We start from the raw sequence: 17,412 nt of genomic DNA, 5'->3' as shown, positions 1-17,412 counted from the left end.
GCAACTGAGTGGCATGAATGCATGCACATTTGCAAGGGAACAGAGGATAAGACAGTCAAGAGCTCATGGGTCAGGAGAAGCTAACAAAAGCGATGTTGCTGTGGGCATCTCCTACAACGCACTCAATCAAGAAGAAAAGACAGACAAAGCCTTCTTTGAACAGCTGGAAACTGGTTCAGAACAGACTAGAACAGTTCCTGTCTTCTGTAACTGGAAAAACCTGCCAGCTGGAAAGACCTCTGTCTTCACTCACGAGATCACTCACAAGGTCTGCTGTCAGGCCTGCCATGTGTCTGTATCTAGTAGCAAAGTTTGGAGGAGAAAATTACTAATCACACTAGAAGACTGAGTCAGGGATGCAGTAAGCTGGACATACACAAGTCCATGGGGCTGGATGGGCTGCATCTGACAGTGCTAAAGGAACTGGCCAAAGTCATTGTGAAACTGCTCCCTATCAGTTTTGAAAGGTTGTGGTGATTTGTGAAGTTCCAAATGGCTGGAAGAAAGAAAATGTCATAACCCACTTCAAGAAGGGCAAGAAGGATGACCCGGGGAACTACAGGCTCATCAGTCTAACCTCAGTCCCCTGGAGGATTATCAAGAAATCCTCAAAGCCATTTCCACACTCAAGATGGACAAGAAGGTGATTTGGCAAAGTCAGCATGTATTCACCAACAGTAAATCATGCCTGACTAACCTGATTGCTGCCTTTGATGAGATTACTTCCTTGGTGGATGGGGAAAGAACAGTGAATGTAATTTTCCTTGACTTCAGCAAGGCTTTCAACATAGTCTCCCACAGTATCCTTGTAGCCAAATCAAGGAAATATGGACTAGATGGGTGGACTACAACGTGGGTGAATAACTGACTGGACTGTCAAGCTCAAAGGTACTGGACAACAGTTTAAAGTCTAACTGGCAGCCAGCTGCAAGTGGCATTCTTCTGAGGTCAACACTGGGTCCAGTGCTGTTCAACATTTTTGTCTCTGTCTTGCACAAGGGGATGAAATGCACCCTCAGCAAGTTTGCAGATGACCCCCAACTGGGGGGAGTGACTGACTGATACACTGAAGGGCAGGGCTACCATTCACAGAGACCTTCACTAGCTGGAGGAAGGTGCCAACAAGAACCTCACAAAGTTCAATAAAGACAAATACAAGTCCTGCACCTGGCATGGACTAACCCAGTATGACAGCACAAGCTAAGCACCTACTGGCTAGGGAGCAGCTCTGCAGAAAAGGATCTTGGTGATCCCAATGAACAGCAAGTTGAACATGATTAAGCAGTGCACCCTTGCAGTGATAAGGCCAGCAGCATACTGGGTGCTATAAGCAAGGGAGTTGCCATCAGGTTGACAGAAATTGTTCTTCCTGCCTACTGAGCACTCCTCAAACCACATGCAGAGGGCTGCATACAGTTTTGGGGTCCCCAGTAGGAGAGAGAGATTGACAAACTGGAGAGAGTTCAGATGGTCAGGGAGCTAGAGCATATGATGTGCAAGAAGAGGCTCCGGGAGCAACTGCAGTCTTCCAACACCTAAAGGGGATTATAGAGAAGACAGAGCCAGAGTTTCTCAGAGGTACACAGCGAAACAACACGAGGGAAAGACCACAAGTTCGAACATGGGAAATTCTGACTGCAGATTAGGAAGTAATTCTGCACCATGACAGTGCTTAAGCACTGGCACATATTGCCCAGAGATGCTGTGAACTTGCCACCTTTGGACGTTTTCAAACCTGACCGGACAAGGTCCTGAACAACCTGATGTAACTTCAGAGCTTTGACATTTGAGCAGCTTTGTGCCTGCTTTCAGCAGACACTTTGGACTAGACGACCTGCAGAGGCCTCTTCCAACTCCTGATGTTTCTACGACTCTATAACTGCCATATAAATATATATAAAACCCGCAATGTTAAACCATAAAACCATAAAAACTAAACAAAGCCAAACCTACATAGCTTTGCATATACAATGTAATGTTGACATGCAGACATGTCCCACGAGGGGAATAAAGAAATGTATAATAGATAACACCACACACTGATGGAAATAAGAAGGAAGCACTATTATGAAGACCAACGTACATGAAACAAACCAAGATGGGATTTAAGCATGCATGATTACCAATATGTGTCACAGCTCCTATTTTATCATTCAGCTTTACTGGAGCAAATGATTTACAACACCACAGTGAGCATCAAAAGATGCAGTCTGCAGAGACAAAACCAAGTCCAACATAAAAATATTTTTGCTATGTTTATTTTGTAATTATCCCACTGACACGCACTGCCAAGAGCTGGAGAGCTTGTGTCACTGCAGTCATTTTGAAGCCTAGTTAAAATAGTCAGTGAGTCTGCAATACTTCATAAATGAACACGCAGAAGGTTAAGCACAACTGATTTTTCACCTCTATTTTATTTCACAGAAGCAACGCATTCTGGAGTGAGAAGGAGAGAAAGTTCAGGGAAAACCTGCAGCTCTCAAATGCCATTGTTCATAATTTAACCAGAGCAATAAGTAAATGCCATGAAACTTGTGCATATTCAACTCTCTGAAGAGATCAGTCCCTTCTTAAATAATGGGAAGAGAATTAATGAACCCTACCTTCAGTGAAATACTCTTCAAAATCTGGCTTGCTTTATTATAGACAAAAAGTTTTCTGTACACTATCATCTCTGTTTTTCCTGACAGTAGGACGCTCAGTTATTCCAAAATTTGGTTACAAGCACCATGAATGTAAACAATTAAAACTTTCATTTCTAGTTAATATCAGTAAACAGAACAGAAATACTTGGAGACAGAACCGGTGCAGACAGCATAAATTCAGAGTCTGTGGAAGCTCATTTGGCTTTCTTCTCATTAGGATTAATGTGGTAAAATCTGGAGCTGAGATGTTTGCGGCGCTGCCGGTTAATGCCGCTCATGAACCTCACGTCTGACACTTGAGCTATCCCGTGCTTGTTTGTAGACCTCCAGCCCCGGTGCTTCCTGCCGCGTCAGGAGACGGCCCCCAGATGTGCTGAACTCCTTCAGGCAGAGGCACACCGTAGGCGGAAAGATGTTTCAAAGCCTCTTCTTCATTAAAAGCCCTAATCAGCTTTTGTCAGGAGTCTGGATGTTGGCATGATTCCAGGATCAGACAGACACATCAGCTCAAACCGGTTTTTGATTTCATGTCCAGATCAAATGTTATCTATATTATTAAAATATTGTGAAAAGGCTTTTTTTTTCCCCTGTTCCAAATAATGAATACTAAAATTTTTAACAGATTTGAACCAAATTTATCCTGTTGGTTGTCATATCTGGAAGTGGCTAGTGTGGATAAAATGACTGTCCCATAAATATACAATGCTATTTCATCTTTTTTTTTGGTACTACCGTGAATATGACAGAAAATAATGAATCATAAATTTAAACCTGTGGAGCCTGACTATCCTAGGCTGCTCGTATGGTGAATTGCAAGCTGATGGAAAAAACTGCTGGTCTGACCTCACAGTGTTTTACAAGTGTTTTGACAGGGTACAAACAATAACATGGAGCACAATTTTGGATAAATTGGGTCTGCTGTGTTCAGACGGGGGTTGATCTAAAGGCCACAAAAGTCAGAGGAAAGACTGTGTGGACTCTGAAGGAGTATAGAGCAGGTAAACACATGCACACCATGACAAATCCTTCATTGGTGCTATTTCTGGTCCCAGACATTTCTTAAGAGAACAGTTTACCCAAAACTGCAGTAAGCCTAAACAGTTTGGAGGGCAGGAGGAGGCTGATAATCTCCTGTGCTCTTAGAGCTTGAATAGATTTTCCTATTTATACATTGTGTTTAGCACAAAAGACAAGGTCTACCTCTGGTACATGCTGTGATAGCATCTCACAAAGAGGAGACTTGGACTTCAGCCTGATGCCTCTTTCCCTGTGTGGAGAAAATGACAGCAAAAGGAAAAAGCCTTACGGAATAGCATCCTGACTCTTGAGTATCCCTCTGGCCTCTTCTGGATTGGGGGTGCAGGTTTAATGCAATCCCCCCTCCTCCCCTATAAACCTGTACTCAATTTCCCACAGGCTTTCTTCCAGGGTTGTTTGTACAAACTGTGCATTTACTTAAATGGGCCAGGGGAGCTGTTCCACTTTTTGTAAATATCATTTAGAGTATGTGGGCACACTTTTTGTTTGTTTGTTTGTTTGTTTTTTTTCAAAGCAGCAATTCTTCTGAGTAAAACTACCTGGTAATACAGCAAACATTTTTCTCCACAAATGTGTTTGTATTCCATCCACCACAATGCCATCATGGTAGGTCTTCAGCATCTGTACCTGTATATATGTTACATACAGCATTATACATACACCTTTTAACATGGTCATTTTCTCACTGGCTAGACCAGAGCTGCAATCAGCGCCACTTCTCTGCCAAAAATGTAACTTTTCAGAAGATGCATGATGCAATCTGTATATACAACTTAAATCCTGGTGAAGGTACTTAGCTGTCATATTAACAGCTTTTTACTTACTTTTTTTTAAAATACCAAATGAATTGGAGCAAAACAGGTTATCGAGAATGCATATTTTAAAAACGTCACTTGAAAAGCCAGTAAAATTTCCCTTGTTCTCCCTTTGGAGAGAGGTATTTGAGAAGAAATATGTTTTACTCAGAAAGAAGTATGCGTGCACTGGAAATATGAAGAATAAGTTTCTGCATTAATTATTTTTAACAGAAAAATAACAGCCCCTTTAGAAAACAGGGAGCTGCCATATATTTGGGACTAGTGGTGTAGCAATATATAAAAATGCTGGGTTATCTTCCTTGTTTTGTATTCCAAAAAGGTAAGCTCCGTATTGCCTGAGTTAGAAGTAGCAAACATGGTTTACTTGGGTTTACCACTGTCTACACGAGTGGGTCAAACAACAGCCCAGATGGCTTCCTTCCAACTGGAAAGGATGGGCTTTTTGAGGGGATGAGTTGAACATGTTCTATTGAACAGATTTCCCTTTTGGCACTTTCTGCATCCTGGACTGTCAAAGTAACAGATACAGCGGAGCTTCCTCTTCCCTGGGGAAGGAGTGAAGCTCCTTCCCATCTCAGCACTGCCAGCTCTCAGAAGTTAGAAGGAACTGTGTGTGTCCTCACAGGAAACATCTTGCCTGACTCTACTGGAGACGTGTTACTGGGACCTGCTGTGCTTAGAGCTGCCTTTGGAACTTGCGAAAGGGGAACAAGACCCCTTTCTCCTCCCATCTTTCCTGAGTTAAGGGAATTTCTCAGAAAAGTTAAAGCAGTTTGGTGTCACAAATTACTCTTCAGTTCTGCCAAAGAAAACTGGATTATTGTGTGCCTCTTCTGGCATTTCCTTCACCACCAGTCCAAGGGTCAGTCACAGAAACCATCCACCTTGCACTGCTGTAGACAAGCATCCCCTCCAGCACAAATGTACAGGGTACAAGCTCAGACTGCTTTACTGTACATAGTTTGGGGACACCCAAATGAGGGATCCGAATGCTTTCTTCGTGGTCTGCTGCGTCACGTTCTCCTCAGTGACGAACCTTCTGCAAGCTCAAGGTGGGCCCACTGCTGTCATTCACAAGTAGAACACATTTGCCCTGGAAGGTATAAGATAGAGAAATCTCAGATGTAAAATTCTTCTTCATTAGCTGGTGAAGCTGGGCAAACTCTACTACGATCATCCAGAGAACAAGGAGCTGCTCTCGAGGCCTGTTTGGGCTGCTTGGATAGAGATGCTGACGTGAATGAGCTGGAAGACCAGTCAGAGAGAGAAGGCAGTGAACCATCAACTGACTCAAAGGTATTGCACATAGCTGATACAGGCCTTCCACTGGTGGCTGCCTGTTTAGTCTTACCGACGGCTTGCTTCTGTGGGGGAAGAGAGGCTTCCAAGTCATTGCAAAATCCATTAAGGGCAGAGTATGCAGAGACCACCGATAGGTCTGAGAAGGACAGCTTCATCCCTGTGTCCACATCAGTCTCCTGGGCACCCTCCAAATCATCAATGTTAAGCCTGGGGCTGCATCTCCATGTTTTTAACCTGGTTGCATGTGACCCAGTATTTAAAAACTGAAATGGTTCACTGAAATGAAAAGTCTCTGAGGCTGAGGAGTCCACTGTGGGCAAGCAGAACAGAGACTTGCTTCGTTGAAATGACCATGAAATGCTGGAGGCACTGCTGGATCTGCGTGTGAAGTCTCCTCCATCACTGTGTCTCAGGTCCTGCTGGGAGAAACCAAGAGGATGACCAAGGCCGTTTGTGTGATGTACCTTGTTTTGACCCATTTCTTTTGGTTGTTCAGGGACAGATCGGTGGCTCTGAGGAAGAAAGGCTGGCAGAGTGGTGAAGTGGGAATCTGTTGACACAGATGGATATGGTTGCTTGTTCTGCTTTGCAGACTTCCTACACCAACTGCGTGCTTGCTGCAGCCAGGAGAGGGAGAAAAGAAGATCACATTAATACAGAATTGGCAGTCTTTTACAACCGTAAGTCTCCGTTGCTGAGTTGTTACTGCAAATAATTACGAAGCAGACTTCATTCAGTATGCTTGCAGCAAATGTTTCACTTCAGTAACAAAGAGAAAGCACCCTGCCAAAATCCCAAATATTTACATAAGGAGCCTTGAAGACAACAAGAATAAATGGTAGAGGAGCCCTGCCTTGTGGGCTGAATTACACTAGCTTGAAATTCTCACTTACTATTGACTTGTTCAGATTCATTCATATTCTGTCTTCCAACGTTACTGCCTTAGTGAACAGCTAAAGAACAAAAATGAAGAAATGGGAGATGTATGTATGTTACCATCATTATTATTTCTCATTTCTTCTTTACTGTGGTGCAAATGTTTTTATTTTTTCCTCCGAAACATCAAAAAGCCTTTAGCAAGCAACCTCATTCTCTGTTGTCTCAATGGGAATTTACTACTTCTTTCAACTCTTTCACATTTTCTCTTTCACATCTGGTTAGTTGAACAGTGCACCCCAGAACCCACTTGCTCTATTATCTAGCTCCTAATGACTTTAAGAACAGCTTTGGACACCTAATTTGCTTGTAGACACCTAGACTGAAGACCTAACCTGATGGTTGTGATCTGAATCTGGACCTGAATCTCATCCCTAGGGCAGGATTCAGTTGTCTACCTGCCAGATACTTGAGCATTTGCACAGCAGCTGTGACAAATGGGGAGCCAATGTTCTTCTCAAGAAGCTGCTGGAGGCCAGGTGACCTTCCTATGGGATTAGACACTGATGTGTGGGTAACTGAATTGAGCCCCTAGTGTCTGAGCAATCATAAGGTTTTTCATCATCCCACTTATCTCAGTAAGGCTTTAGAAGTTCGCATTTTAAAAAGTTTAATTTAAATTCTTCTTACTGGAATTTCTCACATAATACAAAATGCTAGATTTCTGTCCCAAAAGGGACAGTGGGACAAAGTGCGAGATCATACCCTTGAGTATAAACATTAATCTCAGCTATGGGACTTGTCAGTTGGAAACAACAGAGGAGAAAGTAATAGGTATCTTGGTCACTATGTGCTGTTAAAGTGACAAGGCTGTAACAAACGCGATTCTGGGCAGCCTAGAGTGAGTTAAAAAAGTATTAATGCACTGTGTACAACACTGCTATGGCCTCATCCAGAATTCTGCACTTGACTCAAATCATGCCTATGTGAAAAAGAATAAACTGAAACTGAAAAAGATGCAGCCACAAGAAAAAAAAAAAAAAAGATGAACTACCCATTAAAAAACCTGAATCACAAACTAATAAAAGGTTTCTAATCACAACAGAAGTAGAATAGTCTTCTGGGGTAAATAATGGATAAAGATGGAGCTTGATCATTTTACCAAAGAGATTATATGACATGACAGAAAGGGATGAGACCTGGCAACCAAGGAGGTCCTTTATATCCGCTGTCTTTAGAAGAACTCCATACATTGCTGCTTCTAACATCTTGCTAGTGCACATCACATTGTCTTAGTGACCCAGATCTGTCATAACCATCCTCTGTTTTTTATTGCATTGATTTTATAGGCAAAAAAGGATTTTTACATCTGCAAAAAATGTTTTGCTCATTTGTGATCATCTAGCTAGAGGTGATTTATAGGACAGCCAAACCATAGGAGTTCGCTTAGGCGTTGTAAATGAATATCTATATATACATCAATGTATATGTAATGAGGTATGTTAATTCATAACCTATTTCTGTATAATATAATAAGCTGTTTACCACAGTAGTGTAGCAGTTTCATTAACTGATAAGAAATTGAGTACAAGAGAGTCAAATAAAATAAGTCAAATTATCAACAAAACATTAACCAGAAATCACTTTAGACCTCTATACGCAACATTATTTTATTTATGCAATAGGTCAGCTAATTTGTTTAAAAAATTACTCAGCAAGATAAAAGGCTTGTGTCCATGAGAAAATACTAGCTGTTTCTTAACCAAACATTTCTGGATAACCCAGCAACAACAATATGACACGTTGAAAGTACACAACCAAATCACCGCACTCTTGATGAGTTTTTTCAAGAAAACACTCCTCATTATATTGCTGTTTGCACTAACCAAAGGTACTATTTTTTTTCTGTTCAGTAGCTCTGATATTAGTTACACAACATGGACTCAACCACCACGCTTGCTGAATCAACAGGAGCACCTCCAGAACACTTCTCCTACCGCTCAGAGAGAAGATGGTGGATTGCCTGACCATGGCTAGTTTTTATGCTATATCCTCGTGTTTTTGTAGACTTAATTGATAATTTGGCAGATCAAGCATCCAAAGAAACCAAGGATCCAAGCAAGTGCAGCCTTCTCTTTTGTGAAAAGGTAAGGAAGCCCTTGGGACCACAAGCACTGGTAACAACTCGGACAAAACTGTACCTGAAAACACAAGGCTTCTGGGGACAGATCTGACACTTGCACTGGAGAAAGTTCTGTGGGCAGTATGAAAGCCTTGCCTTATCTTGCACAGACCATACCATCTGTCTATATATCTACATATAAGGCAGAGCCCACAGATATGCCAGGTAGGATTTAGTTGTCTAGTTAATACAGCCAATGGAGTCTGGAGAGCAATTCAGTTTTCCCTAAAGGAAATTCCTGTATCTGGTTAGCTGAATTGCTCTCTAGGTCCTTGGACTGCACTGAGTACATATCATCGACTACAGTGAGAAAACAGACTGTAGCTCACACAAAAATACCTGCAGCTAGACACCAGTTTTACGTGTCTACAATCTGGAGCCGAACCAAATCCTGCAGAGATAAATCCCATGTGTTCATTTTGCTTTGGTGTATAGAAGAGATATTTTGCACACTAGTAAAAGTCTCATGCATTTAGATGATGGTAATAATTTGTTATTCTTATTTACTGACATAATTTTTGACACATGTTCCAAAGAAAAAGTAATTTAATTTGGTCTCTCAGGTCACCACTGGTGAGAGATACTGGGTCTGATTCAGCTGTGTAATTGTCGGTACCTGCTGTATCCTGCCTGGCCTGCAAGCACATGTGTGGGCCGCTCCATGTCAGGGATTTCAGTGCCTGGGAATGTTCCTGGGCACGTTTAATTTATTAATACAGGTAAAGTCTTAAGCATTTTGAGAATAAAGCACAGACACAAGAATAGCTGTTTTGAGCTCTAACATTTACAAACCCTCGAGTTTAAATCAGCTTGTGTTAGTTTTGGATTGTAGATACGCAACACAATGACTACAGGTGCAGCCAAATTACTAGGACTCAAAAGGATGCTTACGCGAGGCATCGCCTACGAGCGTGTGGAGCAGAGGGCAACGCCAGGATAAATGGATGAGGTGAGATGAAACACCCCTGCTAGAAACCCCAGGGGCTCTCATGTAGGAACTTTCTTACCAAAATGCAGATAAAAAGTAGAGACTCAAATGCGCTTCTAAGTGGGAGCACTTGGAAGGGGCAACCTGCCCTGTGCAGCCGAACAGCTTTAAGTACCTGGCCTAACTGTAACATACTTACACTAAGAAAAAAATCTACTTTAGGTAAGATACTACTTTTAAGGTTTTGTTATTTTAAACTTTTTTCCTAGCTCTTTGAACATTCCAGTGGACAGATAAGAGCATTTCCTTTTATACAAAGTATTTGCTGTTATTCCTCCTACTGGGGCACAGCTCCTGGTCAAGCCCAGTTGGCCTGGCAGGAGGTAATGGTGGATGGGCGAGGAGAAGGGGACAAGTACAGCCTGCCCTTAGGACGGCTGCCTGCAGGGCAGGCCAAGAGACATCACTAACACAGCTTATTTCTGAACAGCTCTGTTTATAGGAAGAATTGTTTACCTCGATCCTTTTTTGTTTAGATGTGTTATGATTTAGAAGACCTATTTTCCAATGCTGCTCTTCATGATATGGGCAGAAAGGGGAAATAATAGGGGGAGATTTTTTTAATACCTTAATCTTAAAGAAACATAACTGAAAACTGTCCCGACTGTGAGAATATTGGACTGCACAACTGCACTACAGGTAGAGTGTCAGAACCTCCACCTCATGAAATACTAGTGAATAAAGATTACAGGCTAATCCTATATTGTAGGGAACTGGATTATGTGGACTAATAAGACTTTTCTATATCTACATTCTGTAGCTTGTCAGAAATCACACTGAGGATTCGATGATTTAGCCAGGATTAAAGCTCAGGCCAAACTAGCTCCTAGTCCTGTGCCAAGGCCGTTGACTGTGCTCCCTCGTACCACCCTGGCACGGTACAGGGAGAGCTGCATGCAGCCTCTGAGTTCATGTGATCGCTCCTTACAGCGCCTGACGGTCCCACAAAGTTCAAACTGGATTTCCATGTATGACTGCTCTCGGGAGAAACCACGACAAGCAAGCGGGAGACGCTGATCTTCCACTGCCCTTCTGGCCATGGGATGCTGAAAACAGCAAGACCTATTTTTGTGCCTTGAGGACAGCATGATGCACATGCAGCTACTCTTTTCAGCAGAACAGCCTTCTCCCTCCTCCCCAGTTCTTCCCTTGGCTTTGGAAGCCATTGCATCTGCTTTAATTTTTCTGAATTCTTTTCTTTTTTAAGTCCTTATCTTCAGCCTTCTCACAGCTTGCTTTCTGTATTGCCTGTTACCTGGCTGCAGCCCGGCAGAGCCCTGCCTGGTACAGCCACGCTGCCTGCATCAGGCGCAAGCGCGGCAGAGATGCTGGAGAGGGGGTCAGCCATCTGAGAGGACAAAGACTCGATCCAAACCGACACGTTGACTTTGACTGAAATTCCAAACACAGGGGAGAGATCCGTCAGACCTCGCCACAAAGACACACAACAAACCCGGCCATTGACTAAACTGACTGAGATTAGCTCTCTAACAGAACAGATTTTTTCATCTGGTGCTAATCTGCTGCTCATTTATAATCTCTGCACAAATCTTTGTGAAGCCTGGAGGGATTTAGAGTCTTTGTGTATTACAATGGGCTGCAGAAGAATTTCATGACAAATATCTGGGAACGCCATAAACAATTTGGAGTGAACCTTGCAAAAATGCACTTTCGGCTTCGCTTGGGCTGGCTATACCTGACACACAAAATCCACAAGTGCTCCTGCAGTCTATTTTAAGTTATCTGCTTTTTAAGAAAGCAGATAGTGATCTCATTACATATTATCTGTATTAAGCACCACCAGCAAGGCTCTGCTGAGGTCAGAACCCAGCCAAACAGCCAGCGCGGCAATGACATCACCATCGCGAGCCCAGATTTTGCCTGCCTTGCTCAACAGGAGTGTGACGGTGTTTGTTTAATTGTATTAAAACCAGTAGGATTGATCAGAGGGGAAAAAAAAATCAACACAAGAAAAAGGGGCAGAGGTTAGTCCTCAGTATCACCATAGTAAGTCTTACTTGAAAGGCAAAATGTATTCAGAAGGGCAGCATATCAAAAGGCAAAATGCACAAATTTGATTTAAAATTGAACATATTTGAAAAGTGGCACATACTGTGTTTACCAAACTAGAACAGGTGGGTGTCTTGTAACACTAAATATATTCACTCTCAAGAGTTTTTGCTGGATGTCATCAGAGATCTTACTATGCCATGAAACATAACTGCACTAATGGAAAAGACAGAGAGAAAGTACCTTAGGATGAAGAAAAACAATTTAAAAATCTCCTCCTATTTGAGTTAGTGACTGATTGGCTGTGTCCCCCCCAAAACCAATCATTAGCACTAAGAAGAACCAAACAACTATAGCACTAAAAGGAAAGGAAAAAGAGCAGAAGATTTTTAAAAACAGGAGGCTAGTATTAGACTTACAGGTTAATTAAATCAGCTTAAGGCACCTCCCTTGACTGAGTCAATTTTTACTCCAAAAGCCTGTCTTTTTCACCAGTTTCAACAGAAACTAAAAGTAATTTTTGTAAAGGAGCCCTGTATACATCCTTGCTTGTCCTTGATGCTTTTCTTGCCTTTCTTCCTGTTTGTGTTCAGATCTGCTCTATCTGCACTATTAATTCAAGCAAGCTTGAAGCTCTTTTTTCACCTCCATTTTTGTTCTTGCAGACCAAACGGTTCTCTGCAAAAGTGCCCTCTCTCTGCCTGTTTTTGTCTTTCCTTTTCACCTTCTCTGCTTCCTCGTTTACTTGCTCATCTTTCTCTCTTCTACTTGTACTTAACTGTAGTGACTCAAGACTGCAGCAGTGGGACTGCACTTTCTTTCCTTTATTTCCCAGACTTTGTAGTTGGTAATGCTTTGAGTAGCAGGGATGAGATGATTTAACTGCATTGAAGACTACAGGGGTACCTTATATCATCCAGTCTGACCTTGTGTTCATTGTTTTACAAATCATTAAGCCATTTCTTTACTGAGCCTGCTGACACCTTAGGCAGATGAAAGCATTTCAGTTTTCAGGACACTAAATTGCTGTATGCTTCAGGCAGGGGCGTAAGACAGAAGTGCCACAAATCCCAAGGCCCCTAAAATGGTAGTAGATTGACTAATGCTCCTAGACTATTTACATGTTTTATCAAGATCATACGAATGCTGGATGACCATCAAGGCACCCAAACTGGAAACTAAGGGAAGGAGAAGGAACACTGCTTTGTGTTGGAGAGAAGAAATGCAGAGCCAGGTGAGGTCTGGAAGGGTTTGGTGGGTCAGCTGAAGTAAATGCAACCATGACCACACTGATCTGTGTCCTAAACCTCTCAACAGAAACAGAAGTGGACCCTGAGTCTCCAAGATTTGCCTCTCCTTGGCCAAGATAAGCTTGAGAGGCAAACCATTCCTCGTGCTGCAGAGGAGAGTAAAATGTTTCTTTTAGTCTCAGTTTGGGCTGGGAGAGGAAAAGGAAAAGCTTTGTCCTAACCTCAGATCTTGTAATTATTTTGACCTCAGCAGCTCAGTAATACCCACCCTTGCTGCCCATATATCTAAGACAGGGTATTTTCTGCATCGTCTGAGTCCTCTTGTCCCAGGTCCTTGCTTCAGTTACGGCCAGTCTCCAGCACTGTGTCTGCTCCCTAAAACACACTGGGTCAGTTGTGCACCATGGAAAAATCTCTCTCCCTGATTTCTGCGTTCAGCTATCTTGAGTGTGAGGTTTGACTACCACACTTTTCATGCAGATAGGTACATGTTTTAAATAAGCTGAGGGAAATAAAGGCACTTTTGTTCTCCTCGTGGCCCCAGATAAAAGGGGATGAAGAGATGAGTTCATGAGTCTCACAGACACCTGTATATAATACACTGAATAAACAAAGAGGTTTTCAGCTATAAGCTTTTGGTTCTTTTTTCTGTATAACATATTTGCTGATGTCCATGTAGGCATGTAACCTTCATGCTGCTTCCTGTCTTCAGGCATTTTGCACTGCAAATGCCTAGCACAGAATGCCTTTATGCATGGAGCTGGCAGATATCTGCATGCCCAGATTGCCTTCTGGCAACTCCAAGGACGTATTCAACAGTAACATACTGATCTTGCCCATAAATGACTGCAGCTGACCTCATGAAACCATTAGGGGATGACTACTGCCTGACCATAGATCTAGAGTACTCAATTTGTACACCAAACAATGGAGAAATCTCCAAGGTAGCAGAGACCTGAGCTTGCAGGTAGCACAGCAGCAGGTTAATCATTCTTAATGGTTGGGTCCACAAGCAATCTTTTCTCAGAACCAAAGCTTCAGGTAATAAATCATGTTTCCTAAATATGATTATACCACTTCCGAACTCAAAGTTACGGTTGTCTGGTACAGGTAAGAAGAACATTGGCTGATCAACTCAGCAAATCAGCTAAAAAAATCAATCGAACTAAAAGCTGTGATCAGGTAACACTTGCACTGTTATTTCAAGGATGCTCTACAGCGCAACGCTAGGCAGAAAATAGCCACCCCATAAACAGTACAGGTTCATTAGCACAATAACTGGCATAAAAGCCTTACAATGCCAGATTTCACTACCTTGTTTCAGGCAGGATTAGCATAGACTGGTAACAAACCACACATTTCTTGAGATTTTTATTTGTCTTGGCTTTCTGGCAACGTTGTTTGCTTCTTGGTGCTGAAGATGGTGGAGGGGGAGGAGTTTCAGCAAGAAATTGGTTATTATAGGGTGAATCAGGTGCCTGAACATAGGTGTTTGGTCCATTCTGGTACCTCCTAGGGTGCCTGCCTGGCATTCCAGGAAGGCACAGCCCTCCTGTAGGTCCTGAGTCTAATCTGCCAGGACACCTCTTCTGGGTGGCTCAGGTACCCTTTGGCATGTAAAATGGTAGTAGGTCTTATGCTTAAGTGCTGACTCACCACCCAGGTATTTTATTTATAATATTAATTTGCTGTTGCCCACCTTCCTCCCAAGTATGTCTGCATGTCCCTCCCCCCCATGCAGAGTAGCTAGGACATTCTGCCAAAATGTTATTTTACCTTTCCTACCCTATACAAAGACATTCTCATCATTTAAAGAAGCCATCTATGCACTTTCTTCTCTCTGCTTACTATCCCTGCTTCCCAAACATGCATGGCCAAGCCAGTTCCAAACAGTTATTCCTGCTTCCCACATTGCACTGTCAGGAGTGCAAGTTCATCAGCACTTCAGCTGTCTCTGGGTGGATTATGCCCAGAGGCAGCCAGGAATTTGGGCAAGACCTATAAAACTGGCAGTATATTCAGTATACCAGTATACGGTATATTCTTAGCTACATTATTTACATATTCTTCCCACTGCTCTGACAAGAGCTCCCCAGAGCTCCTGCTTCTGGGTTTAGCACTGGTGAAGCAGTGTGGGTGTCTTCCCGCAAGATGCAAACACGCTCTTAAGCCTTGCTCCTGCTAAAGCCAACTGAAGCTTTACCCTTTGCCTCAGCTGGTATATAGCTGCACCCTTGGAGATAACTTGCCAATGTGGAAAAGCTACTGTGACAAAATAATTTTGAAGGGCTTCCTTGCAAATGAAGGAATAGTTTCTGTGGTATTAAACAGACTTATCCTGCCCATGAATAACTTTGTTTTCTCTTGCACTGACTTTATCTAAGCCCCTTGGTAATTGCATTTGCAAAATGGGTTAAGAACATGGATCAATCTGGCTGGCAAGTATCCAAGTCCCTGTAAGCACACCAAGAAAAACACAGAGGTCACATCTTGTTAGTCTAATCAGGGAGGTGTATTCAAACTTCAAACATTGAACACTGCATGTAATTTAACAGGGATGTTAATCTACCATTTTGGGTATAATTGGCAATTTTAATCTGTAAAAAGGTGCAGTATCCATATGAAGTAAATAAAAATATTCTGATGATTACTAAGTATCAACTGATGTACAGGCTGAAAAATACTAGGAGGTCATTGTTTGGGTTCATATAACTGGGAAGAAGTGAAAGTTATTACCAATGCTGTGGCATTGATAACATTGTTAATAGCAGCACTCCATGAGAAGTCAAAAGGTAGTCCTGTTACTTTAAAAGGTAGATACTGTAATTGTTTTGAACTCAGAATGAGTTAAAAGAATATAAGGAGTCCATGGATCACCAAATCTGGTATTTCCTATAACCTATGCTCCACCATATAATCCCTTTTCCTTAACTGACCATCCTGTCTGGAATCAGGGTATTAACCTGTTTGCACCTGCTAGGTGACTGTTATGTAGTTGGCCATCAATATGTACAACTGCCAACTTAAATCTATTTATCGACAGTTTTGTGTTCCCGTGCCAGAAGAGTCATTTAGTCTCTTTCAGCCTTTTCCCATTCCTGCCGTTTACCTTCTGGTATCTTTTCCAAGCACAGTCAGAACTCCCTTCAGACTTACTTTGGCTAGGCTCGGATGATCCGACTCTTCCAGTTTCCATTTGTAAGACAGTCTCTCCATTCCTCTGCATGGGGTGAGAGCCTTTCCCTCTACCCACACCTCTCTGAAGTCACCTTTCTGGAGCCCAGGGCTGCAGACAGGTGAGGTCCGTGGGACCTTGTGCAATGGCACAAACCCTTCCCACGCTCCTTAGGGGATACTAACTCTAGTATACACCAGAGACTGCACTTTTCTTTTCATGGCTGTGTTGCACTGGTGGCTTGTAGTCATCTGAGTACAAACAGGACATTTTCCCTTTGGTTTAGTTATAGAGCTCCACTTCTGATTGTACGGACTTGTTTAAAACCTGTCTACCAGGACCTAGTCTTCATGACTTTACAGTCACGTAAGTTAGATCCAAAGTCGCTGTTTTCCCCCCATTTTGCATACATTAAACTTCTTTTGCTTCACCACACTTTCAACGGGATAATTTCCATTTCTGTAACTTCATTCCCACTTGCCAGTTTGCCCTCCCGTTCAGCATCATCATCCTCACTGAAAACAGAAATGAAAATTAATTGCACTTGGAGGCCACGCTTAGCAGGCTTTTGCTCTTCTATTTTGGTGCATATGGCTAAAATCTTATTCTGATTTTCTTTGCAGGATTTACCTCAGCCTGCTGTTTGGCAGTCTCACTTTACCTCTGTACTGCCTGTCACCTGCTATTTCTGAAAATTTGCTGGTTTGAAATTGAAAGCCTTCTTCAGAAGCCCTGTTGTTTTTTTAACCCTTCCCTTCAATTTACTTGAAACCAGTGCAAGATCCCATAAACCAAAGTTTTATCACAGAGCAGAAACCTCCTGAAAAAGAACAGGGAAAAGGGGACGTAGGTGAGTGTGGTTTCTGTGTAAAAGTTTCGTGATGTAAGTTAGTTTCTTCTAAGCTTAAGTTTACAAGTTATCTCAGGCTAACACAGACATGCCTACAGTGCAAGCAGTAACCCTGACAAATTGGTGACTGCCTTGGCAGATGGGCAGGGAAGCTGAATTGCCTCCTGAGTCCTACACGCGTGCTGTTCAGCTCTGGCATGGGGTGTCTCTGTGGGCGGCATCTGCAAAACGGCATCGAAAGGTTTCACCACCACCTGGATGTGACTCACCAGAGCACA

General features: G+C 42.6%; 1 protein-coding gene across 1 annotated transcript in view; it reads right to left on the bottom strand.

The window, feature by feature from the left end:
* Positions 1-5,619: 5,619 nt before the first annotated feature.
* The window catches only part of FAM124A (family with sequence similarity 124 member A), a 42,057-nt gene continuing 30,264 nt past the window's right edge, over positions 5,620-17,412 (bottom strand). The window contains exon 4 of the mRNA XM_072854499.1: positions 5,620-6,420. Within this exon, the coding sequence (XP_072710600.1) occupies positions 5,620-6,420 (801 nt within the window). The remainder of the gene's footprint in view (positions 6,421-17,412) is intronic.

The sequence above is a fragment of the Ciconia boyciana genome, chromosome 1 (assembly GCF_034638445.1).
Source record: "Ciconia boyciana chromosome 1, ASM3463844v1, whole genome shotgun sequence".
Lineage (NCBI taxonomy): Eukaryota > Metazoa > Chordata > Aves > Ciconiiformes > Ciconiidae > Ciconia > Ciconia boyciana.
This window is presented reverse-complemented; position numbering and strand designations above follow the sequence as displayed.